The sequence below is a fragment of the Oenanthe melanoleuca genome, chromosome 1A (assembly GCF_029582105.1).
Source record: "Oenanthe melanoleuca isolate GR-GAL-2019-014 chromosome 1A, OMel1.0, whole genome shotgun sequence".
Taxonomy (NCBI): domain Eukaryota; kingdom Metazoa; phylum Chordata; class Aves; order Passeriformes; family Muscicapidae; genus Oenanthe; species Oenanthe melanoleuca.
The window spans coordinates 57176951-57203263 of NC_079334.1; the positions used below are offsets into that span (position 1 = coordinate 57176951).

At 40.6% G+C, this 26313-nt stretch overlaps 2 protein-coding genes across 7 annotated transcripts in view; one reads left to right on the top strand and one right to left on the bottom strand.

Moving 5' to 3' along the window:
• KMT2E (lysine methyltransferase 2E (inactive)) overlaps nt 1-17917 on the bottom strand; it is a 56265-nt gene extending 38348 nt beyond the window's left edge. For 2 of the 3 annotated variants that reach the window (XM_056482552.1, XM_056482550.1), the window contains exon 1: nt 17283-17917. The gene's annotated coding sequence lies outside the window, so the exon portion shown is untranslated. Of the gene's footprint in view, nt 1-8665; nt 8723-17282 lie in introns of all 3 variants that reach the window. The other variant, XM_056482551.1, reaches the window with a different exon arrangement.
• A 21-nt stretch (nt 17918-17938) lies between these two features.
• LOC130248654 (uncharacterized) lies at nt 17939-20168 on the top strand. 4 transcript variants are annotated; one of them, XM_056482554.1, is made up of 4 exons: nt 17939-18329; nt 18401-18550; nt 19094-19160; nt 19559-20168. In XM_056482554.1, exons 2-4 carry the CDS (start codon nt 18404-18406, stop codon nt 19855-19857), a joined length of 513 nt encoding a protein of 170 aa, XP_056338529.1. In that variant the 5' UTR covers nt 17939-18329; nt 18401-18403; the 3' UTR covers nt 19858-20168. The 4 variants fall into 4 exon arrangements, 2 of the variants coding, with proteins under 2 accessions (XP_056338529.1, XP_056338528.1); XM_056482553.1 differs by having other exon boundaries at nt 18240-18329; nt 19394-20168; XR_008839675.1 differs by lacking the exons at nt 17939-18329; nt 18401-18550 and adding an exon at nt 18738-18911.
• Nucleotides 20169-26313: the final 6145 nt, after the last annotated feature.

A 26313-nucleotide genomic window follows, 5' to 3' on the forward strand; every position in this document is an offset into this window, starting at 1 on the left:
TGCCAGAGACTCACTTTATGGCAGATTTACTAAATATGAAACACATTTGCTTGCTGCCCTGTGTTGTCAAAGCTTAGTTGCTGTACCTTTCAACAGAAACCTAATCAGAGAATTTTCAAGTAGGTCTTAGGCAGCACTGTTCATTTTTGTTTTGCTTTTAAAAAAAATAAAAATCTAATGTCCTAACAACAATTTAGTATTTTTTAAAAAAACAAACTCATTCAATTAATTCACAATAATGATAGGAAACATTTTCCATTTTAATAAATCACCATTATAAGATACTATGCCCATTCAGTGCCTCTTTTGGGAGAGATTTTTTTTTAAAGGAGTAACACAGAATAATCAGTAGTTGTTTTTAACTGTAGAGCAAACTACAATCTGCTTGACTTGCATGAGTGAATACAGGATCTGACCTCTATGCCAGTTACTACCAGTCCCCACTTCCCTTACTGCACAGGGCAGAACACCCAACCAAGTACAGGAGAAATGTAAACAGCTCTCAGCTATTCACAGATCAGTAAACTAATGCACTTTTATACACTAATACAGACCAGGATTTACACATGTGACTAGGCAATTTAAGTAATACAGCCCAGCATCTTCAGTACTTACATAATGAGCAACTGCAAACTTCCCAAAACGTCAAAGTTGCAAGACCACAGACCACTTTGCAATGAAGCACACACTGTGCCTAATAAAGACACTTCTCTTACACCACAAAATGCCCTATCTTACCTGATGTCTACATGAGCACAGGAATTTTGAGATCAGCATATATTCACAGAATCACAGAATGCACTGAGTTGGAAGGAACCCACCAGAACCAAGACCAACTCCCAGCTCTGCACAGCACCATTCCCAAGAGTCACACCATCTGCACAAGAACATTTTCAAAATGCTTCTAGAACTCTGCCAGGCTGGTGCTCTGACCACTGCCCTGTGGAACCTGTTCAATGCCCAACCACGTTCTGGGGGAAAAACCTTTTCCTAATATTGAACCTAAACCTTCCCTGACACAACTTCAGATCATGCCCTCAGGTCCTGTCACTGTCACCACAGAGAAGAGATCAGTGCCTGCCTCTCCTGTTCTCCCCATGAGGCAGCTGTAACTGCAGTGAGGTCTCTCCTCAGTCTCCTCCAGGCTGAACAGACCAAGTGGCCTCAGCCACTCCTCATATGGCTTCTCCTCAAGGTCCTTCATCATCTTTGTTGCCCTTCTTTGGAACTCTCTAATAGTTTAATTTTTTTATTGCCTTTTTTTATATTGTAGTGCCCAAAACTGCCCCCAGTACTCAGGGTGAGGCTGCTCCCTCGCTTGCCCAGCTGGTCCCCAGGACACGGGTGGCCCTCCTGGCTGCCACGGCACTGCTGACTCACGTTCAACTTGCCATTGACCAGGACATCCAGGTCCCTTGCTGTGGTACTGCTTTCCAGCCTCTCATTCCCCAGTCTGTCCACACATCCAGGGTTGCCCCATTCCAGGTGCAGAATCTGGCATTTTTTCTGGTTGAACTTCATTTGAACATGTTACCCTTGCCAAACACTAAGCTGACAAAAAGCACGAGCCCCACCTAACCTACAGTTAGTTAATTCTTCTTCTAGACAGCAAAAGCTGTGTTTTGGTCCTATTACTGAGACACCAAATACAATGAACTACAAAGCTGTTGGGCCAAGTAACCATTGGAATATTTTGCTTTCCTCATTTAAACACTGAGCATTGTCTTACTAAATACCACAAGTAACAAACCATATCACTAGCTATGCAAAAAAAATTAGAGAAAAACATACTATTTTCAAGAATAAGTAGCAAGAAAAACGTGTTAAATCAGAAAAAGGTATAGAATATTTTCAGTAAAAGGCTTGAAAAAAACATAAGCCCCTCTAACAGTGCAAGTGAGCACATATATTTCCACCGTATAGTTAACTCTACTCATAGGGCAGAACCCTGAACCACTGCACCTATAACTCAGAGAAAACATCAACTCACCTCATCTTCTGAAAAACTGAAAAATTTACCCAATAACTGAAAAGAAACCATGAATTTTTAAAATTCAGGTAAATCAGGGTTAATGGCTGTTCCATTACTTCCTGCAGTGTGACCTATGCTACCAAATCATTAGCAGAATGGAGTTTTTACTTTATCCCTGTCATTAGGTAATTCTTAAAAAACAGCTTTAGTGGTTCAATGTAGTATTAAAAGACATACTGAACAACACTGCCTGGATCAAGATCCTCACTTAGAAAGATGCTTCTTGCAGTTAAACTTCATTTTGTTGGTGGTGTGGTTTTTCTTAAAACATTTTCTTTAAATGCTTCAGGTAGAGCATTAGCTGTAAAGTAACACAGGCAAAAACACCTTGGAGACTGATGGAGGTGAAGAGCATGCTTAGAGAGCTGTCTTATGGGCTGTGACATCTCCAAACTTTCATAAAACAACTGAGCCTACCCAATGATCATATATTCAAGTGACTTCCACTGTAAACACAGAACGAAGAGACTTGCTTACCAAATCTGATAATCACGTGATATTTGGGGCTTTTTTTAATGTAAAGCAGAAAAAAGAAGAGCTATCCATATCTTTTTAGAGCTATGTATAGATTGAAAATCAATGGCTAATGCACATCCCAATTAACAACGTCTGACACAGCAAATACATCACCATTCTTGCTAAAAAACCACCACAACAAAATCCAGAGGGAGGGTGGGACACAGCCAAAACAAATTTCCTGCCCTATGGCAAGCTGTTCAAACACAGCTCTGTCAGAACAAAAATTCTAATAGCCTGATCTACACTGAATCAAATCAGAAACTTTTTTTTTGCCTGAAGAGCATTAAATAGATATTTTATCTAAAAGGAAGCAGAACACGATTGAAATACTAACTCACTGGTTTTTACCACCTTGTTCATCACACACACAAAACCCTCAAAATCATCTCCTCTGCCTATAGTTAAATGTGGAAGAATGAAGGCAGTCACTGGCTTGCAATACCTACACAGCCAAGTTAGTTCAAACATTGCTCATTATTTATGAGTAGCCATCCTCAACAAATGCCCGTAATGGAAGTGGGGGGAGATCTAGGATAAATTTACACCCACTTACTAAACAAAACTGTGACCTTATATATATAGGCCATCCAATTATGATCACTGAAGTGGTGCCAGATTTGGAATGATGGAAAATAATTATTTTCTGCCATGCCAGAAAGAGAAGTATTGTCATGACATACTATCATTCCCAGTATTTTTATAAGTTCAGAAAGAAAATAACACAACCACTGGGGAATTTTATCTATGAAGAGATTGCTTATCCTTTGAAGCTTGGTATTTTAGATGAGTCATAAAATACTATCTGCTGTCATGATTTGGTACTTTCCAATTCCTGCAAGTATCCATCTATTTCAAGTATTTATTCTTTCAGAACTCTGACAAACTGTCATCCATGGCCTTTAAGAAACTGTTTTCATACGTAGATTCATTTTCACAACTTACTGGTTAAGAGTCTTTCTTTAAGCAGTACATGACTTTGAAAGACAGGAAGACCACACTGGTTTCTCCAGTTAATTTCATGGTCGCAGAGTTAAAAGCCACTATATAAAAACTGCTAAGTCCAAAGTTCACTGATCAGCTCTTTACTGGGCAAAATGGCTCATCTATTGTTATTTTGCCCCAATAATAAAATGTTCATCTAAAAACCCAGACAAATTTCTGTTCAATCTGGTTAAAACATTTATTTTGTGCAAGATCAACCTCTTCACACCCATCACACTTCACCATTCATTCATACTGGTTTCTTCTTCTCATCTCTAGAGAAAACAGGAGCTTTTTGACTCAACAGTCACATCAAGACTAAAATATACGGAGCCCCACCATACTTCTCCTGATCCACTTCACGACACCAGGATCCTTTCAGTAAAAATTAACTGTACTCAAACAACAGAAGTAAAAGAGTGTAATACATTCCAAAATATTCATCTCTGTGGCTTTGTACAGAAAACATAATTTATGCTTAAAGAACAGAAAATAACTCACACATATGCCAAAGATATTCCAATAACACAACATTATTCTGTGGTCTAACAAAGACTATGTTTCCTTTCTGTCATGTCCTGCTAAGATCACTTGTGTAGTGTGATCTATCACTTGTGACACATCAGAAGAAAGAACTTAATTTTTACACTGGTACACAAAAGAGTATACCTTCTGATTCAGGAGCAGAAGGTAAGAGCATGATCTCCTGAAATTACATCAATAATTTTAAACCTGCTATATCCTATGCTGTATGTCTAAGAATTCTAAAGCTCCCATCTCAATGCACACATACAAAACTTCAACAAAAAAATCAATGACAAGAGATGGGGGCAACACCAGTAATAACTCATTTGTCTTGAAGATAAAAAAACCCTACAGAGACATTAATATATTAAGATAGTATTATTACTTACAGTAATATTATTTATTACAATATGGCAAAGAGTTTTTGTTTGTTGGGGGTTTTTTAACCATGTTTACATCTAATTCTACAAAAACCAAAGACAAACAATAATTAATGAAAGCTATTTTTGCTACTCTTCTTCATATCTCTGACAGCTTTTTAAATAGGGTCACTGTTCCTCATTTCACCCTTCCTCGAATCAATTTTCAGATTCTGCTGTCATGTGACAAACACAAAAAGCACACAAAAGTTAGAAAAAAATACATTTACTATAGAAGTTAGGAACAGAATTTAAAGCAACTTGTTTTCTGATTTATAAAGGGACATAACTGGAATAATGAATTAAGCTTACATTTAGATTATATCCTACCTCAAATATAAGAATTTTCCTGCATACATAGAAGACTACACTAACTTAAGTACATGGATTGTTAGATCAGTTCAAGTTTCTGACATCACTAGGCATTACAAAAACACTAAATATTTTTGTTCCTGTTTTTATTACTTCAATATACATGTGAAGTTCTTCAGTATTTTTTTCTGCAGTTATCAGCTGTCACCCATCAACAATTACAAGATAAAAAAAACAGTTATTAGATGGTTTCAAGATTTAGGAGATTTCATCACAGAATGCCTCTGCAAAGTGAATTACCAGGATCTCCCTAAACACAGAGGTTTAAGGAGAAAAATCTAATTCTAATTAGGCTATTTCATTAGATGCAACAGAGCTGGTTTAAGATAATTACTTAGATTTTATACTGATGCATACAACTTCACAGTGAAGTCCTCAACTAATGTCACTACGGAAATATTTATATACTAACCAAATTACTGTACTACAAATATATATATATACTACAAATCTCTATACTCCTGTCTACACTGTATTTTCACAAGGTCCATAAACAAAACCCACATAACTAGAGTTGAAGAAAAAATAATCAAAACCTTCTATCTACATACAACAACTATTTTTCCTTAAAAGCAAAATTATATAGCTTGAAATACGCATTACAGAATACAAAGATGAAAGCAGTAATTTTCACATACGTAGTAAACTGAGTAACTGAAATGGTCAAGAGTCATTGTCAGTCCTCCCTGACCACCTGAAAAGTTACACTGCTTCCCAACTTACCCGGCAATGGAAAGTTCACCTCATGTTTACCCAAAGCTTATTTCCCCTGAACACAAGTACACAAGAGGCTCTCTTCTGCTTAACTACGAGTACTGGTAAATCCCTTCTGTCACACCTTTAGATTCAGGCAAGAAATTAATAACCATTTCCTGGAGAATATTAAGTATCAGAATACACACAGTATATATGAAGGCTCATTTTCATGAGATGTGTACAAATCTTAAGGGTACCAACTTGAAGCAACAAATGGAATTGCTGGAACAGACAATTTTCCACTCAAGTATTGACCAAGGAAGAACATAAAGAGTAGAATAGTTACAAGATTTACAGATAAAAAAATAATTCAGTGTTAAAACACAAACTATCTGCATGACAGTCTTGAGCAAAGCAAGACCTTTCAGTTTAATCAGCACACAATGCTAACCTGGTTGTAACTTCAATTTGAATGCAGAAGTGGTGTTCTAAAACACTAAGTCCAAACCAAAACCCTTAACTTCCATTTGCTTCCAGTGGAAAATTCACGCTACTGGGAGTCCAGGTTGGCTCCAAAGTTACAAAGGATCACTACAAACTAATTACTGTTTCCCACATTAATAAAGTCTTTCAGGCAAGATGCAAAGATTTCCAGGATTGTATTACTGCTTTCAGATGTCTGCTGACTCCTGCATATCTTATTGTTTCTCGTTTATACAAAGTCATGTCAGGTAACAGATGAGCAAAAGGTAGTATCCTGTTTTATTGTAGTTTATTACCTCATCACGCATCTTCTATGCTCAAGTTGCATTTATTGAGAATGCAATCTAAACATTCTCCTCCTCCCTCCAATTACATCATATGTGTACACACATTTTGCAATCACGAGCAAAAGCCATTCTTGTCATACTTTCCTTCAGATTTACAAGCCAATAATTTTAACCCATGGTCATGGGAACCACCCTTGACCGCAAGAAATCCACAATACTGGACCTAAGGAAAGTTGATGCACCTATGCCCTAGCACAATCTATAGAGGAGAAATAGAACTAAAAATGCAACTATCAAGAGTTTGTCACAGTCCACAAACACAGAGTGAACATTAATGTACTGAACTATCACAAGGCCAACAAACTAAGCTTTTCTACTTGCCTTTCCTACCCACAGGATTCTTCCGCCTTTGGAATTTTTTTGTTTGGTTGGTTTTGGTTTGGGAGGTGTATGTGTTGGGTTCTGTTTGTTTGTTGGGTTTGGGTTTTTTTAACTTTATTTTTAATTGGGAAAGGAAAAAGAGATTTAAAGATTTCATTAAATAAAATCATGCTTTTCTGAATTGCTGCTTTCTACTACTACTCTAAGTCTAACAAGAATTAGGTTATTTTCAAAATAAGCAAGATAAACCAGCATTTTAATGGTACATTCTAGATATCCTTCAAATAATGAACTATACTGTGCATACACATATATGGATATATATGGAAGCCCATTATGGAAAAAATATGCAGCATATATACACATACCATAAATAAATATATTAAGTAATCAATATTTATTCATTGCTGTCTGTTTCTCAGGAATTAACACGCCTTTAATCAGACCTAGAAGCAGAATATATGAATAAATGACTAATCTTACATACAAGGAAGTTTTCTCTGTTTTCCCTAACATGCTCTGTAACCATACAGATTTTCCTAAGAGATGAGGATGGATATCCAACTTCCACGTGTTACCACTGCAGTTGCAGTAAGAACTGGGCAGGCTTAGGAACAACTGCAAGTCCAAATTCGAATTTGCTGTTTGCTGCTTTCTATGGTAACCAAACAGTTAAGTTAGCAGTTTACTTCTAATTTGTACTGAGACAGAAAACAAAGGGGAGCAGGAAAAATAAGACATAGTAGGCACACTCAAATATACAAATTAAGACCTATAAATGACCAACTCCTGCAAATCATATAGTAGAAACAACTTGTTCTAGAAGAAATCTGGTATTTGTACTGTGTGCTCAAACATTCCCACTGATTTAATGTTCTCTATATCCCTCTCAGCAGTATCTTCCTCATCACAGTATTAACTGCTTCTAGCCTCACTCACAAGCCCCTAAAAAATCTCCTATGCTGCTCAGGGTCACCCACAAAGTCAGTACTCATGTCCATCTAACTTCTTCCTCATGTGCCCTGTCAGACAAAAATCCAAAAAAGTACCTGCTATGACTGAAGTCACACGTGACAGACAATGGCTAAAATCATTATGCTTCCTCTCCCTGTTTCTAACAGGACATTGCTCACAGTTTCCCCCATCTCCTTTTGGATTTTCAGTAAGCTTCAGAGAGATCAAGGCTACTTAGTTCCTAGCCCCGACAAATTTCTGGTTTATTACATTATTGGTTGTATTGACACAGACCAACATAATCATTAGACCAACTTATTTAAGAAATGCTGCTATTACAACCAACTACAAAGTAAGACTCCTCCTCCAACTTTGCTTTTAAAATAGTTCAAAAAAAGCATGATTTACTAGCACAGAATCACAGAATGGCTTGGGTTGGAAGGGACCTAAAAGATCATCCAGTTCTAACATCCCTGCAATAGGCAGGGACACCTCTGCTACCAAGCTGCTCAGGGTCCCCATCCAACCTGGGCTTCACACTTCCAGCAATGGGACATCCACAACTTCTCTGAGCAGCCTGTTTCAGCTTATGAACATCCTAAGACAAATGCAGGATTTTACATTCAACAAAGACCACAGTCATGTTTGGAAGGACAGCCCAGCTTTATGAATTGGTCAGTTTAGTATCTAAAACAGAAATAAAATTCCCTGCCTCCTTCATAGTATCCAAGATTTATGCATAAAAAGCTTGAGTTTCCATCAGTACACAGGTCACAACGTGAATTACACAGATGCTGCACAAAGCAAGCCACACTTTTAAGTTCAAACCAAGAGCTGGTCTTGGCCAATTTAGCCAAGCCTCTGCTATACACCAAAGCTGCTTTTCACCAGACATAAGCTACTTTCCCTTACTATCTGGTCCAACAGTGCTGCTCTTGCTTATTCTGTGAGTGAAAGCAAAGTCTCTTCCTCAAATATTTACGCCAGTCTCTTAAAACATGAAGACTTGCCCTTACCTCTTCTCTCTCTTCACTCCTTTTCCTCTCTCAGTGGAAGTTAGACAAAATATGGGACTAGGAAGAGAAAAAGAATGAGTGGTAGAAGGGAAATAAAGGTAAAAGCAGTTACAGAAAGAATAAGAATTAGTTGACTGAACAGGAATCAAAGAATCAGTAAGCAGAGATATACTAATGCACACCATGCTTACAGATTTTAGATATTTTATTTGCAGAACCCAACACCCAGGATTGAAAATTAACTGCCAATTGCTTGATGTCTGTAAGTTACTAAACACTTGCTATACTTCTGAAAATAAATTACACCAAAAAGAGGCCTAGCCATTCAAAAACCATCAATTATTTGAGCTGGAGAGCCAAGAAACTGTAAAATACAAAACAAGTACAGCACATGAAGAGGAGTAAAATTATTTTTTCATAGCAATATTGCTTATTGTTTGGAGAAGTACATAGCTACCTAACATTAGCCTGTTATAGTCTACCACTGAGAAATGTAAAATGCCTTTAAAAGAAAAATTCAAAGGCCAAGAATGCTAATGAAGTAGTTTCCCAGTAAAAATATCTTGGTTTTATGTCATTTTTTGTATCAACTACTTTACTGCAAATGAGTATTTCTCCATCTAGCACAAAATGATAAAAAGCTGTTGATTAAACTTAGACAAACTGCCTGTATGTGACTTAGCAATTACTCTCAAACAAAACATTTCATCTGTTACCTTACACTATTATTCTTGACAATTATCTCAAAACATATAGACTTTCTACAAGTATATACAGTCCACATTCTGTAAGAATACTCTAAATTAACGTCTACAACTGCATGGGCTAAGTCTATTTATTTTTTATTAAATATAATAGTATACCTCATGACTTTTCAGTCACCAATATTTCTCCCTACAAGTACAGGTTTTGGGGTGAACAAAATATGTAGCTAAAAACAGATATTCGTATTGCCTTCATCACTATTAATATTTTGTGGGCTTCACGATACCAAATAAAAAAAAATATTTTTTTCTATGCTGCTTAGTAAGACTTGGGAGTCTACTGTAATTACTTGCTACCTACTACAGAAAATGTAACTTCTTTTGGCTTATTTCAAGTCTGACTTCAGCTAAGCATGTTTTTGCTTTCATATATTTTCACTTATATAGATTTCAAAAACTAGCTCCTCTTTTTTATCCGTGGCATTTGATTTACCTAAATAGCTCAACAGCGCTTCTACTTTTACTCATGGAAGCAATTTGTAGATATTCACCTAACTGCTACACTTATGCCTAGGAATCTAAACACAAGCAACTCAAAAAGACATATTCTTTCAAACACAAACTTTAAATTCTTTCCAGCAGTTAGAACAACTCCATTGTGTCATTTTAACAACAGTTCAACATGGACTATATCTTTTGGTAACAATCTGGCAGTATTTCAATGTTCTTTACAAAAACTTGGGGAAGATACTGGCAAGAAAAAATGAGGGAACAGATGGAGGGATTATTTCATGTTCAAGGACACATAAAAAATACAGAAGTGTAAGATCAAAAGATCCTTCCTACTTCCAAAGAACACAAAACCTAATTTATTTTCAGTTGCAATTATTTTGCAAAACTGTATTATCTGGGTTAAGAAATTTTCATTCCATGTATTTTAGCTCTATAGCTTTGTGTTTTCAATGGAGGTTTCAGTGTGTTTTTCAACTGTAGTACCAGAGATATAAAATACCTGATCTTTAAATAAGCACAAAGAAATTCCGCTCAGCAATGGAAGCTCAATAAACAGCTTTAATTTTCACTACTACTGCCACACAGAAGGAACAAAAAGCAGTGTTTGGCTTTTGTCTTTCTGCACAAAAGATATTACTGGAAACTAAGACAAGAGCACAAACATTTAAAAGATCCCCACAACACAGTCATTCATAAAAATCCATCGTAAGATATTAAAAATTCACATCAAATGTTCCTATATAAAGCAAAGAGAAAAAAAACCCAGCAGAATTACTTGGTAAGCGTTTGAGGGAGGAACCTTACCCTTATCACCAGTAAAATAACTACTGTATTGTTTATGAATTATATATAAAGTATTCATGTTTCTTTCACAGTTCTAGAATGATAGGTTGGAAACCAAAGGACACATGTAATCACTCTGTACCTTCCTCAAAAGTTCTAAATAAAGTTGCTGTAATTCCCAAGTCTTCAGTCTAAGCAGAACTGACTAAAACCACTCCTTATTGGAAAACTTTCTTTAAATCAATATTTAAAACAGGATTAACCGTCTAGACTTGAATATCATCTGTCTTGTGGACTTGCATATCATCTGTCTTGTGATACAGTTTGAAACTCAGTCCCATTACAACCATTCTAATTAGAAGTTAGGTCCCTCTGTCTACTCAAGGCAAGGCTAAGAGCATAAACAACTCAAAAAGTATCTTCTGCTCTACCAGTTTAGAAGAGTTAAAGAGTAATGAACACCAAACAAATTTAAATATTCAGAACACCTCAAGGTAAAAGACCCAAAACTACCATTTTACATAGAACTTTAAATTCCTGAGTGGCAAATATAGGCCATTTGTTTTATCAGTTTCCGAGACTGATAAGTAACTGTTCAGCACATCTTTAACTCTAAAATGGAGAGAGACATGAATGTGATGGATGGACCATTTGGTGAATAAGGAACTGGCTGCATGGCTGCACTCATGAGAGTTGCAAGCTGTCAAGTTCGATGTCAAAGTGGAGACAAGTGAGGAGTGGCATTCCTCACAAACTGCTATTGGGACCATAGCTGTTTAAAAGCTTCGGTGGTGACATGGATTAAACACACTCTAAGCCAAGTCTGTCAATGACATGAAGCTCTGTGGGGTGGCCAACATGCAGGAGGGAAGGGATATCATCCAGAGGGGCTCTGACAGGCTTGAGAGGTGGGCCTGTGTGAACCTCATGAAGTTCAATACAGCCAAATGCAAGGTGCTGCACCCGGGTCAGGGAAACAAAAGTACAGGCTGGGCTGAGAATGGGTGGAGAAAGAGCCTTGAGGAGGACAGAGGCTTGCAGTGCTGGCGGAGGAGCAGCACAACACAACTTGGCAGTGTGCACTCTCAGCTCAGAAAGCCAACCATGGGCTGCACCAAAAGCAGCGTGGGAGCAGGTCAAGGGAGGTGATTCTGCCCCTCTACTCCGCTCTCAAGAAATCCCACCTGCAGATCTCTGTCTAGCTCTGGGGTCTGCAACACAAGGAAGAAATGGACCTTTTGGAGCAGATCCAGAGTAGGTCACAAAGACAATCCAGAGGCCTAAGCACTCTCCTACACAGGCTGAGAGAACAGGAGTTATTCAGCCTGGAGAAGAGAAGGCTCCAAAATGCCTCAATAAAGCTTTTCAGTACCTAGAGGGGGCTTATTTAAAAAAAAAAAAAAAAAAAAAAAAAAAGGAGAGTGACTTTTTACGTGAGTACTAATACTAACAGGACAAGGGGGAACAGTTTAAAACTAAAATATGAGAGATTTAGATTAGGTGGTAGGAAAAAATTATTTACAGTGGGGGTGCTGAGGCACTAGAAACAGGTTGCTCAGGGAAGCAGTGCATGCCCCATTCCTGGAAGGTCAAGGCCAGACTTTGATGAGGCTTTGAGCACCCTGGTCTAGTGGAAGGTGTTCCTGCCCATGGCACAGGCGATGGAACAAAGTGGTTTTGAAGGTCCCTTCCTACTCACACCATTATATGATAAGGGGGCCAACAACAGATTATATGGCTTTCTTCTTAAGTTGCAATATAAAGTACTATAATGTCATTAAAATTTAGTCTTATCATCTTGTCTTTGAACTTGATGGCAATTTACTTTCGTGATGAAGATATGAAAGTGAATGATTACCTAGATTATGATGGTATAAAATACAAAAAAATGCAACTACAAATGAGAATAAAATAAAAAAACTTTCCTTAACCTGAGCCTGAATATGAAATCTTAGTATCTACACTAACCAAGTGCAAATATTACACTCTAAAACTAGGAACAATACTACTTTGGCAAGCGTCTGATTTGCAAAATTGCTGGTCCTTCAAAGTCTCACTTAGGTTTTACAGCACTGGATCTCCATGTAAGCACTGTATGAACTATCACATGAATTAAGAGGCAGCACACTCGTAATACAATACGCCAAAGTAACAAACATACTTTACTTTCACAGGATGCAATCTGTGTGCTAATATAATATATGTACTAGAATATAAAATATATTCTTCACATGCACTTTTGAAACACTTAACTTGAATGGACACTGATTTACCATATTTCTTACTCATATTTTAATTTTGAAAAATAAGACACAAAACCACCTAGTTCAGGCATGTTAAAAAAATATACTCTGCAATAAAATTATCTTCAAAGGTATACAGATAACCTTATTAAAATTTTCTAACAACCAACACAGCTTAAATCTTGTTTCATTAATAAATTAAGATTTGCAAGAGAAAATAAAAATACTACTATCTCCTAGCAAATATATGAAACCTTGAAGAGGTTTAAGTACTTATTTGTTATGCCTTAAAGGTTAAGAAAAGGTTTTCTTCAAACAAAACTACAGCAGGTTTCTTCCATAATGTGAAGGTCATGAGTAGAATTTTGGATCCTCAACGAGATTATGTTTTGTGGGAACAATTCCTCAGTTACTAAGAAAATGTGAACACTGAAGTAGATAAAAATTTCCATCTTCCACCATTCAAAAGACCACTAAAATTAATATTTTAAATAATCCAGAATTTAGAAGCATGGATTTGACAGTTTTTTCCTTAATCCACACTGCACATCTGTGGAAACTTTTTCCCCCCAGAGATACCTTAAGTGTCACCCAGCAATAAATCAGAGCTATTTGCACAGTGGAAATACTTAAACGGTGTACCTGTTGAAAAAACACTGTCCAACAAAATCTGCTTTTAAGAGATTCACAAATGCTCATTTGTATGGAAGTCATGAGGCAAATAACATAGATGCACTTCTTTAGGATCTCGGCAGAAGTCTGAATTGGGTTCTATTTTATATCTTCTCCCATCTAAACTCCTCCCATTACATTTTGTTAGAATGTCACGTGACAATAGCAAAAATATCTTCATTAAACCTTCATGTCCATTAATCTGGTTAGAACAATACCACAATTCCATACATACACCACTCTTTAACTCAGTCCCACAAATAGTCCTTACTAAAATTAGTTTTAGCGTGCATGCAAAATTAAGACTGTCCTTAGTCAAAACAAAATCAGAACTGGAGAAACACTTCAGCCTTCAGTGTGACACGGATTTCTGTATTTCTGCTGCTTTCCAACAGAACTTTAATAGTTGTGTATGCTGAAATTGTCAAAGAGAAATCAGGAGTTGCACTACCTCAAAGTAACCTGAAGAGGTTATTTAGTCCTAAGAGAAACTTTCCCTAGATTTAGTCTAAAGAGTCAGTATTATTTCCCCTCTGGAATTTCCCAGATGGCAAAAACACTCACTCAAAAGGCTAAGTGACAAGCAAATTTTTCCTTTAGATACGAAAAACTTCAAGATACATAAATGGTTTCGTAACTTCAATCCATACTACTGCATTTTTAACAATGTTTGTAGAACAGACACGTGTCTTAAAAAAAGAAGGAATTTAGATTTCAAACATTCCCTCTTTCAAGAAGTTAGTATTAGTTTTGGGGGAGTGCGGGTATTTTATTCTTTATTACTACATACATAAAAACATCAACAGAGTTTAAAAATAATGGTAGAAATTTTTATTTTTAAAATAAAGGTAGATTTGTGTCTCATCTCCTTAAAACAAACCACAGGTCTGTTTTTACAGATGGAGAAACTGAGTCACGAAGGCAAACTGACTCATTAAAACTCATACAGAAAAACTATGGAAGATCTCTAAATTCCCAAGAAGTTCTTAGTGCATAAAACAAGCTGTAAAAATTGAATATGAGTTTTTTTGGGGTTATTTCATTACCCTCCCCCAAACACTTTTTGCAAAGTGTACGAAGTTATTTTACTCTATTTGTGAATCAGATGCTTGCTTGAGAACATGACAGAGGCCAAGAAGAGCTGCAGACTGTACAGCATCAAGAACAGGAAAAAGAAAAAGGTTTCCATAAAGGCCCTTATAGTCTTTAAAGTCTTTCTCATATACTTTTAAATAAAGAGAATAAGACGTGGTTTAGGAAAAAAAAAAATTGCATTTGAAGATGGGAGCACGCATTACTGGAGAATAAACGAAATCACTCAGCCTTTGCCCTCAAAACACACTAAAGGCATGCATTAACAACACCCTGAAAGTCTAACTACCTTACTGTTCAACTGCAGGTATACCTTAAATCCCACATCAGTGCTCCTAAATGGTATTCAAATTAAAATTCGTCAGAGATTGAAGACAGCTTTGCCACTTCAATACCTCACTTTTGATTGCTTAAATCGAGAAGGTTCTAAAGCTATACTGGAATAGGAATTCATATCTCATTAATTTAAAGGATGAGATTAAAGCCAGGCATTAAAAAAGGTGAAAATTTATTTTTTGTTATTGTTGCTTAAAACATACAATTTGCAGCCTCTATAGTATGTATCAGAGTACACTACACCGACTACCACATAATGAATCCTTGTGACCTCCCTTCCCCCCACTCAAACATATTTATAGTGGTGATACTAAAAGGTTCATATTTCATTTAGGAAAAAAATTAGAGGTTACAAACTGCACCTTCCCTCAGTACTTGTGTATATATTATCACATATACAACTTACACAGCAATACACAAAAAAAACTGAAGAGAAAAATGTAATGCCAAGATTACATGGCAGTAGAAGAAATTCCATGTCTTTACATTAAGTAACAGGTTATAATCTCGGGTGCATTATTCCCTTAAGTTCATCTTGTATTCTCAAACTATGAATACATGGAATTACTACATCAACGTCCAGTGAAGGTATTTCCTGGAAGATGAACATGACATTCATAAATGTGTTTCCACAAAGAATCTAGCTGGCTGACTTAGTGATCCTAATCCACTACTCACGTTGATAAATATTACTGATTTTACGTCGTTAGTAGGACAGACAGCTGTACAGTATCGATCACAAACGCAGGAGCTTTTCCAATTTACTAAACTGACATACATATTACCTTACAGTACCATATACACACCCCTCGAAGGAGCTGCTTGAGTCTGTTGCCTCTTTCCACCCCCCTTCTCCCCGACAAGAGTGGTCTCGTTCACTTGCCTTTCACACACATAACCAATAAAATTAATCAGCTGGAACACAGCATTTTTAAATCGCAGTAAAGGCAAGAGCTGTTTTGTACGTTATTTGAAGGGAACAGCCTTCTCATTTAAACATAGTAAGACACTAATATGCTGCAGACAAACGCACTGCATGGGGTGTGGAGGACCCGAGCTGATTAGATTACCACAACATCAGCCTGAGGCCGCCATTTTTAGAATCTCTAAAGGACAAAAGAGGGAAATTAATAAATTTGCTCCACATTTTTTAAAAAGTAACTTTAAAAGTATAGTGATGATAATCAATTAATCATACGTTGCAAGTACTACCATGGATATATCCTGCTTTTCTCTGATCTGAACCCTGAGTAGCAAAAATGCTTCGTTATTATTCAAGATACTGTAAATAAACAGGCTAAAACATTCCTAAATCTAGATGCAGCACTGAACTTCTGCTTTTGACGACACGTAGTATGTACCATTTCAGGGACCTCAGGGCTTTCAGACACCGCACGTTCCCTAATAGCCGAGTATGGGGGAATACAGGACCTTTATAATCAGGCTATATTATGTTTCTCTACCCTATTTAGTAGTACACAGTGAACCGTTTGTTTCTCTTCCCCTGTGTCTGCAATACGGTCTGACCCACCAATACTTACTGCTTCAGGAAAGAGAATGAAATATGCCACCCAGGGAACACGAACACTGGCTGCAGAAACTAAGGCAAGAAAGGGGTGCAGCACCGTAACTACTTACAGCCTCGAGAAAGGGGGTGGGGAGAATGATCCCCTTTTAAATTGGCACAGAAACTCCTGGGGACAGCTCTCCGTTTGTCCAGGTTACACCACGAAGCGCAGATATTAACACGGAGGCAGGCGGGGAGGCGGGGGTGTGGAAGGCAAAGCGATTAGGCCTATAACGAGCCATTTTAGCACCACAAAGCAAAAATATACAGGATGGAGGAAAAGAATAGGCTTCCCCAAGCTTCGTAAAACTCAATACGCAGTCCCAATAACGCACAAACCCGTTCTGAAAACCGCCAGCCCGAGGAAGCCTATGTTGTCACATAATAGCTCCTTTTGGCTCATTTTCCGAGCATAATGCATAAATCTGGCGTAACTGCCAAAAAATTCTCCTCAGCTCCTCCAGTTACAGTAACCCGCCATATTCATAAGATATAGCGACAGCCTGCCATTTTTTAACCAAACCCCACAAAAGGAAAAGCAAATTCAAGGCAACTCGAACAGAAATTAAACACATTTCAGGGTGAGACGAAGTTATACTCGCACCGAAGGTAATGAGACATTCCCGTCGCATTTCACTCCCTTTTCCCACCTTCCCCTCCCCCAAAGCACCCACAGCAGAATATGCTGGTAATAACCAAAGACTCACCTGTAATGGTCACAGGCCAGGCAGCAGGACTCCTCAGCTGAGCCCCTTCTCTATCCCAACCAAAACAATGCAACAGCCCCACTGCGGATATCCCTACCCTAGGTAGGACTCAGCCCTCAGCAAGCTCTAGTAAAAGAAAGGAAAGGGAAAGAGGAGACCCCCCCTCCCCCCAAACCTAGCTCAGTGCGCAGAACCCTACAGGGACCAGCTCAAAGGCGCCTTTGCCCTGGGACCTGTGTACAAACCCCGGTGCTACCGCCGCTGCTCCCGTGCCTCCCTCCCTCCAGCCTCCTACGCTCCCTTCTATGTCACTGCCTCTCTCTGGGAAAATGGCGTCCGCTCTCCCCTCCCTCCCCCTGCACGGGGCTCACCCGCCCCGCCTGACAGGGGCAGGGTTACCAAGGCGAAGCCAAACAGCCGCCATTTTGCTTACGGGCTGGGAGCGCAGCCCGCGCCCGCCGAGCCCTCAGAGTCCATTTTGCAGCACGCTGAACGGCTCCGGGGTCTGGGCGCGGCCGCGGCACCAGACTGCGGCAGGGGCTGGGCAGGGGGGCCGTGAGGAGGGAAGTAGGGCAGCGGAGGAGGGGCGCCGGCAGCGGGGGCTGGCGCCGGGGGCGATCCGCAGCCCCGGCGGCGCAGCCCGCGCGGGAGGGGCGGGGGCTCCGTCCCGGCCTGTTGTGGGGCCGAGCGCGGGCGGGAGCGAGGATGTCTGAGTCAGAGCTGCATCCTCGGAGGAATAAACGCCAAAACTCCCTCCTCGGCCGCTCTCACACCCCCAGCCTCCGGCTTCTTCCTCACGACCGTCGATGCTGTCAGCATACGTGTTCTTTATGAATCTCTTAACAGCACATTTTCGGCCTAGACTGCGCGAAAAGCCGGGCAGACCTGCCGGATCTCACACACGCAGAAGAACTACCTGAGGGGCGGGGAAGAGGGGAGCGAGAAAGGAGCGGGAGTTTTGGCAGACCTGCTCAGGAGGTTTTGACTGAAACTCTCAGTAAGACACTCGAGGCTGAGAACCTTCCCCGAAGCGTTTAGGACTCAAAGGCAAGTGGGAGAAAGCTTCTTTCCTTAAAGCGAGTGGGACAGCACTCCCTGAAGGCATTTCTGTTCTGCAGGGAATGAGACAAGCAGCGAACGAGCCGCGTTTGCCCTTTAGGGAGGATGCGCGGGGAGCAGGAATGGCGCGCTTCCATCCCAGACCAGCGGGCGCTGCCAAAGCCAGGAGCTCGCTCAGCCTTTCAGGGCAGGCACAGCCCCAGCCATTCGTAAGGAGCCCCTTTTCCTACCACCATATCTCCTCCCAGCTCCCGCTGTACCCGTACGCCGCCCTGCCTCCCCTGCCCGGCTTCAGCCCCTCCAGCGATACGGCTGATGGAGGGAGGGGAGGCGGCGGCTGGGGTTTCGTTCGACGCCCACCAGGGGCTGAGCGAGCCTCCTTCAGTGCGCAAACTCGGGGCACCAGATAAAAGCTGGGCTGGCAGCTCTTACCCTGCCTCGATGGAGCCGCCACATTCGGTGACTGGAGAAGCAGTTAGCAGCAGCGCCATAGACTAGCGTCCCCCCACACCTTGGGCACAGAGAGTTTGGGGCTCTAAACAGCTGCTGCTGCGGCAGGAGGGAGCCGAGGTGAAGGGATCTGCTAGCTGGTTGGACGCAGAGGAGGCGGCTGTAATGGGGCATTAAGTCTGAGGGAGGAGGGGGGGCGATTAAACGTCTTGTGATCATGGCGGAGTCTATGGGTATTTTTTTCCTGTCTAACTCTTCTGTGCGTGTGTCTCTTGTTTCTTTCTCTCTCTCTCTCTCCTTAGGGCGCTTGGCTGGGGCTGCTCGCTCGGGTTCTGCCTGTTGTTGCGCGAAATGGCGGCTGGCGTCTTGGTGGGTTTGGTTGTCGGTTTTTTGTGTAGGGATTTTTTTTTTTTTTTTTTTTTTTTTCTCTTCCCTTCCCCTCCTATTCCCCTCCCCGCACTTGTGCCTTGGCTGCGGCTCCGTAGCGAACCGCGGCAGAGCCCGAGTCAGGAGGGGGGCGGGAGCGGCGCGGCAGCCAATGGCCGGGCCGGCCCGGGTGGCCCGGCGCGCCCTGATTGGCTGGCGCTGACATCATCCTGCAGCAGGGGCAGCCGCAGCTGGGCAGGGTCGGGAGCTGCCGGGGGAGGCACAGGGAGAAAACGGGCGCCATGATCTCAGCGCCAGGGAGGATTCCGCGGGCAGGGCGTCCCCGAAGAGCTGGCGAAAAGGAAAGCAGGACCAGGCCTGGGCTTCTCTTTCCCAAATAGTGCCGGGGCTGTGCCGAGAGGAGCGGGAAGCGAGCGAGAGGGGAGCAACTGGTGCCTGCCTTTGTAACTGCGTCAGTACAAGATGGCGCAGGGTGTCCCTGGAGAGGGAAGGGAGTTGCACGTCCGCCGGAGGTCATGTGACCGCGTTGCATTCCTGTGGGGTTTGGCTGCGGACCAAGCTGGCTGAGGCGGCGGCGGCTGCCCGGGAGAGCCCGGGCTTCCCTCCCCCTCCTCCCGCACAGCGGCGTCGGGCCCGCGCTGGTTCCCTTCCCCCATCAGCCTTATGCACGAGGGTGTAGCTGCTGCCGAGGAAGGTTCTCGCTTCTCCTTACTCTCCACCCACCTCCAGGGTGTAGCTGCTCTTGGGGGAAGCTTTCCATTCCGCCCCCTCTCTGCGCAAGGCTTTTACCCACCTCCAGGGAAAGTTCCCCTGCGCCTGGCGGCTCCGCCCGAGCGTGGGAGCCGGGTGCGCTCACGGCAGTGCCGCCCGCCCGGTGCGAAGGCACTTTGCTTTGAGTTAAGTTCCAGCGGGTTACGGAGTGGTTCTTGCTGGAACAGTCGTTTTAAGCGATGTCTAAATGACCTCATTAAAGCCGCTGAGGAAAATGCACAGGCTGTGCGGAGTTGTTCTTCTGACGAGGAGGTCTTGGCTGTTTTAGTGTTGCTCTGCTAGGGGTACGGGTGGAGGGGCCAAGGGAAAATCTTCCAGGTGTTCATGGCTTTATTCTTTTTGAACAGGAAAAGTGGATCGCTGTTCTTCGTTTGTTGTTGAATCCTATTGCAGGAGTTGAGCAGCTTTCTGTGGGGTGATAGGTGTGTTCCAGAATCAGGCCCCAGATGGCCTGCATCTTTAACATGGGAATTGATGTATTAGTCAATATAGATTAGCTGTATTATGATTAATCCAAGTGAAATACGATCTGCGAATATTTTGAGGACTCCCCATGTTTTAGGTCCATAGGAAAAATAACTCATAACTCTGGATAGGCCTGGAAGGTTGGCAAATCTATTTTCTGGGTATTTATTTTATTTCAGAATTTGCTGGGCGGGAAGTGAAAAATGGACGTTTTCCAATCCTAACCATTTTCTTTAATGAATGTAACTTCTGTTATTGTTTGTTTGAGGTTCTCATATTTTCAAAGCAATTCAGTGCTAGTTCCCATATTTTGTTCTTGTGTGCCAGAGAGCAAATTTAGCCACTGCATCTAGCCCAGTGAACAAATTAACAGTTAAAATTGTTGATGATTTAAAGGTGTTGGATTGTCCTGTTTAAAAATGTTTTGCTTTTTCTGTTCCTAGTCTGTCCCTGGAAAGATAGGGTTTTTTTTCTTTTTACCTCCACAGTAGCAACCTGATAGGGTGTAAAGCTTGAGAATTTCACAAATGTGCTGTTTGAGAACTGGAATGAAAGTAACTGATGTATGACTAATAGAGAAGATTCCTGTATAATAGATGCTCTTTAATACGTGTTACATAAGTAATATGGTGAGGTGGAGTTCAGTTACATAAGAACTGACTGGGGACTTGGGAGCTACTGTAAGTAGTTCACATTGGTTGCATATATAGCCTGCAGGGCATCCCTGTGTTCTGGGAGGAGGGGTAGAAAAACAGGATTGGAAGCATCTAACAGCACTACATTTTTCCTTTGTCGGTTTATAGAGGATACCAGAAAAGAAAGGGAGAAGCCAGTAATTAGGAATGAGTGTGAAGCTTTCAGAGGTCTGTAGTCTCATTTGAGCTTAGGTTTTAGGATGTAAGCTCTGTTTTCTAGACAAGCAATCCCCTTTTTTGAGTATCAGAAGGTGGCTGTTAGCTGATCATTGTGCCAACTGACTTATGTGCATATTATAAAGAGCAAGATTCTTGAGTCCTAGAGATTGTGAGCCTGTGCCCTTTTTTTCTTTTTTTTTAAACCTACTGGAAGTAGTGTTAGGAGGAGGCAGTTGGTTTCTTGATCAAACATTAAAATGACTGGATTACTGATTCTTCTTGTGTAGGCATCGAATGACCCAAGGTAAATAATCCTTTGTAATAGAAGCTTCCAGAGAAGCTTTCAGTGATTCTTTTAACAGAACACTGATTTATGTGGGACATTGTAACACTCCAGATACTTCGTTGCAGATGTGTTACAGGGAGAACACTAATTTTAACTAAAGATGAGGGGGAAAAAAACAGTATTTAGGAATGTGTTCTGTAATTATGAAACAGTAATTGCCTGCCTTACTGTAAGAGAACCATTTAAATGCTTATGTTATAGAACAGTTTGTATAGAAAATCAGCTAGAATTTTAATTCTTATAGCAGCCTTTTAGGTAACTCACTTTGATAACAGACTTTGCTTGAAAACCAAGAAGTTAATTACTTTAAAATTTTTCTGTGTAACTTGCAGCAGCACTTGAATGGAGGTGTGGCTGTGATTTTATGACATAGATTTTATGATACAGAAAGAGTGATTTTGTGATACAGAAATGAAGGCAAGTTTTAATGACCTGGTAATAATTTCTTGTTTTTTTCAAGGTTGTTTTTATTAGCAATTATCTTGAAAGAAGCAATAGCTCTGGCAGCATTGCAGGTGCAGTCTTGTGTATTCTGAATTATTTGTGCTGTGGAAAATGAGTAAAAACAAAATGTGTATATTTCTTTGAGACGGGGCATTTGCCCTATGCCAAATCTGATGCACGCTGTTTTAATCTAGAAGGAAAGAGCTGTAGGAGAGGCGTGTAATTTACATTTATGGTAGCTTACTGGGGAAACTAACAATTTCTGCTGAACTACAATTTGTTCCTTAATGAGGATACTTCAGTGGGTGGGATGTTCTCCAGCAGATAGACTTGTGGTTCTAACTTGCCCTGATAGCCTGTCTGTGCATGCATGTCTGGTCTGAGCCTTTGCTGAGACCTGTTATTTAAACAGTGTTGTTCACCTTCAGCCATACAAAGGGACTGACAGGAGTTCAAGGGTATTTAGGGGAGAAAGGAGAGAGATACTAACAGTGTAGTAGAGCCAACTATGCATTAATGTCGTAGTTGAGACTGCTGAAGTGCTCATGCTGAAAGATGATCCTGCACCTTTTTTCAGCTGTTCATTCTTGCTTCTGCAAGTGATCATGGGGGAAGTAGAAGCAAAGAATAGATCAAACATAAGCCTGATAGTAATGGGTGGTTTTCTAATGTGAATCTTCATTGTGTGGCTCAACAAACATTCCTTTTTGAACAGGAGTGGAATGAAGCACCTGCTGGGAAAATGGAGATGTGCAGGTTTTAATTATCAGTGAAGTTAGGTATGCTTTTTCTCAGGAAAGCTGCAGTTATTAAGGAGTTTTGAAGGGCACCTCTTAAAGGCTTTTTGCTAGTGTAACTAGAATCACTGAGCCCGGCACTCTCAAAACAATAATTCTAAACTTTGAGTATATAAGTCGTTGCTAGATTGACTTTCAGTTGTGGATGGCAAGAGCACTTCAGATTCACTGAATTGGTAGCCTGTAAAATTAAGGAAAATGTTATTCTCACTACAGGCTAGTTAAGTGTTCATAGGATTTTAGATTTTAAGTTTATTTTGTTGGAGCAGGGTAAAACTTGAAATAAGCTTGCTACATCCAGAAGTGGCTGATAATCTAATAGCTGAGGTAAAATTATTCTTACAGAATGAGTTCTTGGCTAACTGTAAAAAGTGATACCTGTGGATCACACTAGTCACAAGCCAAATGAATTTGTGTTATTTGCATGAAGTAAAGGAGCTCTAGTGAGTTAACAAGTGATCAGTTTATCCACCTGGATTTGGACAGACTGTGTTCAGTGCTCAAACAGCAGCAGGACAAGAACTTCCTTTGCACACTGCTTTAGGCTTTGTGCTATAATAAACCTTTTTGAAAAAGATTACTAAGGTTTTGCGTTAGCAGGAATACAGGTTATTGGCTGGTTCTACAATTCTTAACAGTTGAGTTCCTCACTTAAAGAAGCTACTTTAAAGCTGTTGTGTGGCCTCCTAATCCTGGAATTAGTGGGAGTTTGTACCAGGTTCACTGCTCTGACCTTTTAGTAGAGAAGTGGGGCATTGGTTTTTCTCCTTCCAGCATGACCTTGTTACTTGAAGTAGAATCTTTCTGTTGAGCTACCATTTGCTTTGGAGGGCAGTATTAAGGTCCACATAGCTACTTTCATAAGTGAGGTAGTGCTCAGACATGATTATAATGCAGCCCTGAAATGCTGTCAATAGCAGTTCTTTGATGAAAATAACTTGTGACTGAATGGCTCCTAAGTAGTTTATGCACAATGGTGCTTTTTGAAAATCTTCAGGAAGAAAATGGGGAACAGTACTGCCACTTTGGAGACTTGGACTGTGCCAGAGTTGGGAAATTACTGATCTGGAGACTCTAGCATCCCAGAAGTACAGCTGAAGGTGATCCTGTTACAGAAAGCAAGAGTTTGTGTTTCTTATAAGCTCAAAAAACAAGCAAATCTTAGTTGCTGTATTTTTGTGCTTATTAAGTGTTGGACAAAAAAACTACTGAAACTTATTGTGACTGCTCCATTTGTGAGCTTGTTAATAATGTGGCATGGTCATACAGCAGATGTTACTCAAAAGTAGAAATGCAGCAGCATATCACATCTTTTCCAAGGTTTAGCTTGTGAAGACTGCTGTAGTCCTACTCAGTGTGGTCTGTTAGGACTCAAAACAGAAATACTCAATAGGCTGAGAGCTGGGGCTTTTCAACATAGAAAAGAGAAGGCCCTTGGGGAGACCTCATTGCAGCAAAAAAGTGTGCTAATAGGCACCTTTTTGACATTGACTCAAAGGAAAAAAAATATATAATCAGTTCTATAACCATTGGTTATAGTAATGGATTTGTTTCCAGCAAACTTTGGTAGATTCGTAATTAATTAAGCTTTTAGTGCTTCTTGTTGATATTTTATTAACAGAAGTTAGTATCTTTCTGCCCAGTTGGCTATTGTACATGGATTTTTGATAGCTGTTTAATCCAGTGCTAGTACAGCTGCTATAGACAAACCAAATAGAAGTCCAGAACTAGCTTGTGTGGCAGATAGAGGTGTTAGTGTGGAGGGCGTGAGAACTTAAGCTGAAGAGGTAGCTGGGAAACAAGCATTAGCATCAATTCTTGTGCTAAACTCCCTTCTTCCATGTTCCTGCCTTTACTTAGCAGGTTAGTCATGACACAGGACTGTCGTGTGAGTCCCCAGATTTTAGTGAAGTAAGATAAAAAAAATTGAAGGTACAGAACTGTGCCACTTTATTAATGCAAACAAAGCAATCTCTCAAAGAGACTGTGGGACTGGAGCTGGTCATGATTCTGAGATAGTAATTTAATCTCTGGCCTAAGAGGTATTTTACCAGCTTTATTGCTACGTGCTAAGCAATGGTTGTGCTGCTTCATTTTGGGCCACTGTGTTTGTGGCCCAGTTTGTCAGGCTGGTGATTGTGCAGTATGGTCTTATCTGTTGAGCCACGGTAATCGGTCTCAAATTCTATCTAGAACAACTATAGGTCTTCTCATTAGAGACTTATTTAATAGTATTGAATGTCATTGTCACAAATACCCTGATTTAGAAGACTACTCTTCATAAAACAAAGCTAATGTTTTTTTATCAAAGTGGTGCTACTTCAAATTCATCTCCAAAGCTGTGCTCTGTTACCCCAGCATACATATGCTGGAATGAGCTCATAAGCTTATAAAGACATGCTGGGCAGTTGTCAGATCCTATTTTTAAACTGTTTCTGAGAAACACTTCTGCTTCCCTATCTCTGCATAGTCGTAGGAAAGGCTATACTTCATGCAGGAGCCGCAGTGTCTGGGCTCAGCTAACAGTAATTTTTGAACTTGAGTGTCTCCTCTTCAGATATAGTAAAATTAAACTGCACTGACTGCTGTTGTGGAGGGGAGATGACAGATCACTAGGAAATAGTGGTAGTGGGCTATTGACTCCTTGGCTCTAGGTATAAACAATAAAAGATACAGGTATCTTCATTCCTGGGACCAGTTACAGAGCTTGAGGAAATGGCATGACTCTGAGGCAGTAAAAGTGTAGGGTGGCTATCAGGAAAAAGTTTTTCACCCAGAGAGTGGTTGAGCACTGGGATGGGCTCCCCCAGAGAAATGGTCACAGCACCAGCCTGAGTTGGAGAAGCGTTTGTACAATACTCTAAGGCACATGGTGTGGTTCTTGGGGTGTCCTGCATGTGGCCAGGAGTTGGACTCTGTGATCCTTATGGATCCTTCCCAACTTGGCATACTCTTATGATTCTACATCTGTGGTGCTTGACAGCCTAACTAAACTTTACTAGGATGTCTGTTAACTGATGCCTAGTATCAGAGCACCTGCTTTGCTGTATTCAGGAGAGTGCAGAAGAGTTGAGAGCTTTAAGTACTTTAAATGATATTTCTCCTGGTGAATCTTGAACATAAAGGTTTGCTTAATCTGCTACTGATTTGCAGTAACCCACTTTTGGTAACTGGGTGACACTACTGCATGCCACCTTTAAATTTTCACTAACATTGGAAAATTACATAAAAATGCAACTGGATTCTGGAGGCAACCAGTTTTTAAGGCTTTTTCTCCCTGTGTCTAGCATTGCCTACTTTAGTCTAGGCCTGAAGTACAGAGACTGCATATGGGTGTTCACATACTCCTGTGCTGGGGAGAAAATTCCAAAATTGAAGGATTACTTCAGGGGATGTATATTATGTTGTTTGGGTCAAAAAATAAAGAATACCAGTCAAACACACTTGATCTTGTTTGG

Bases quoted from the DNA above. Each gene is read 5' to 3' on its own strand.
- LOC130248654 (XM_056482553.1), top strand. From the start codon at position 18,404: ATGAGACAAGCAGCGAACGAGCCGCGTTTGCCCTTTAGGGAGGATGCG. The intron at 18,551-19,093 runs GTAAGGAGCCCC...CTCTCTCCTTAG, and splicing joins AGGCACAGCCCCAGCCATTC to GGCGCTTGGCTGGGGCTGCT. The intron at 19,161-19,393 runs GTGGGTTTGGTT...ATCATCCTGCAG, and splicing joins AAATGGCGGCTGGCGTCTTG to CAGGGGCAGCCGCAGCTGGG.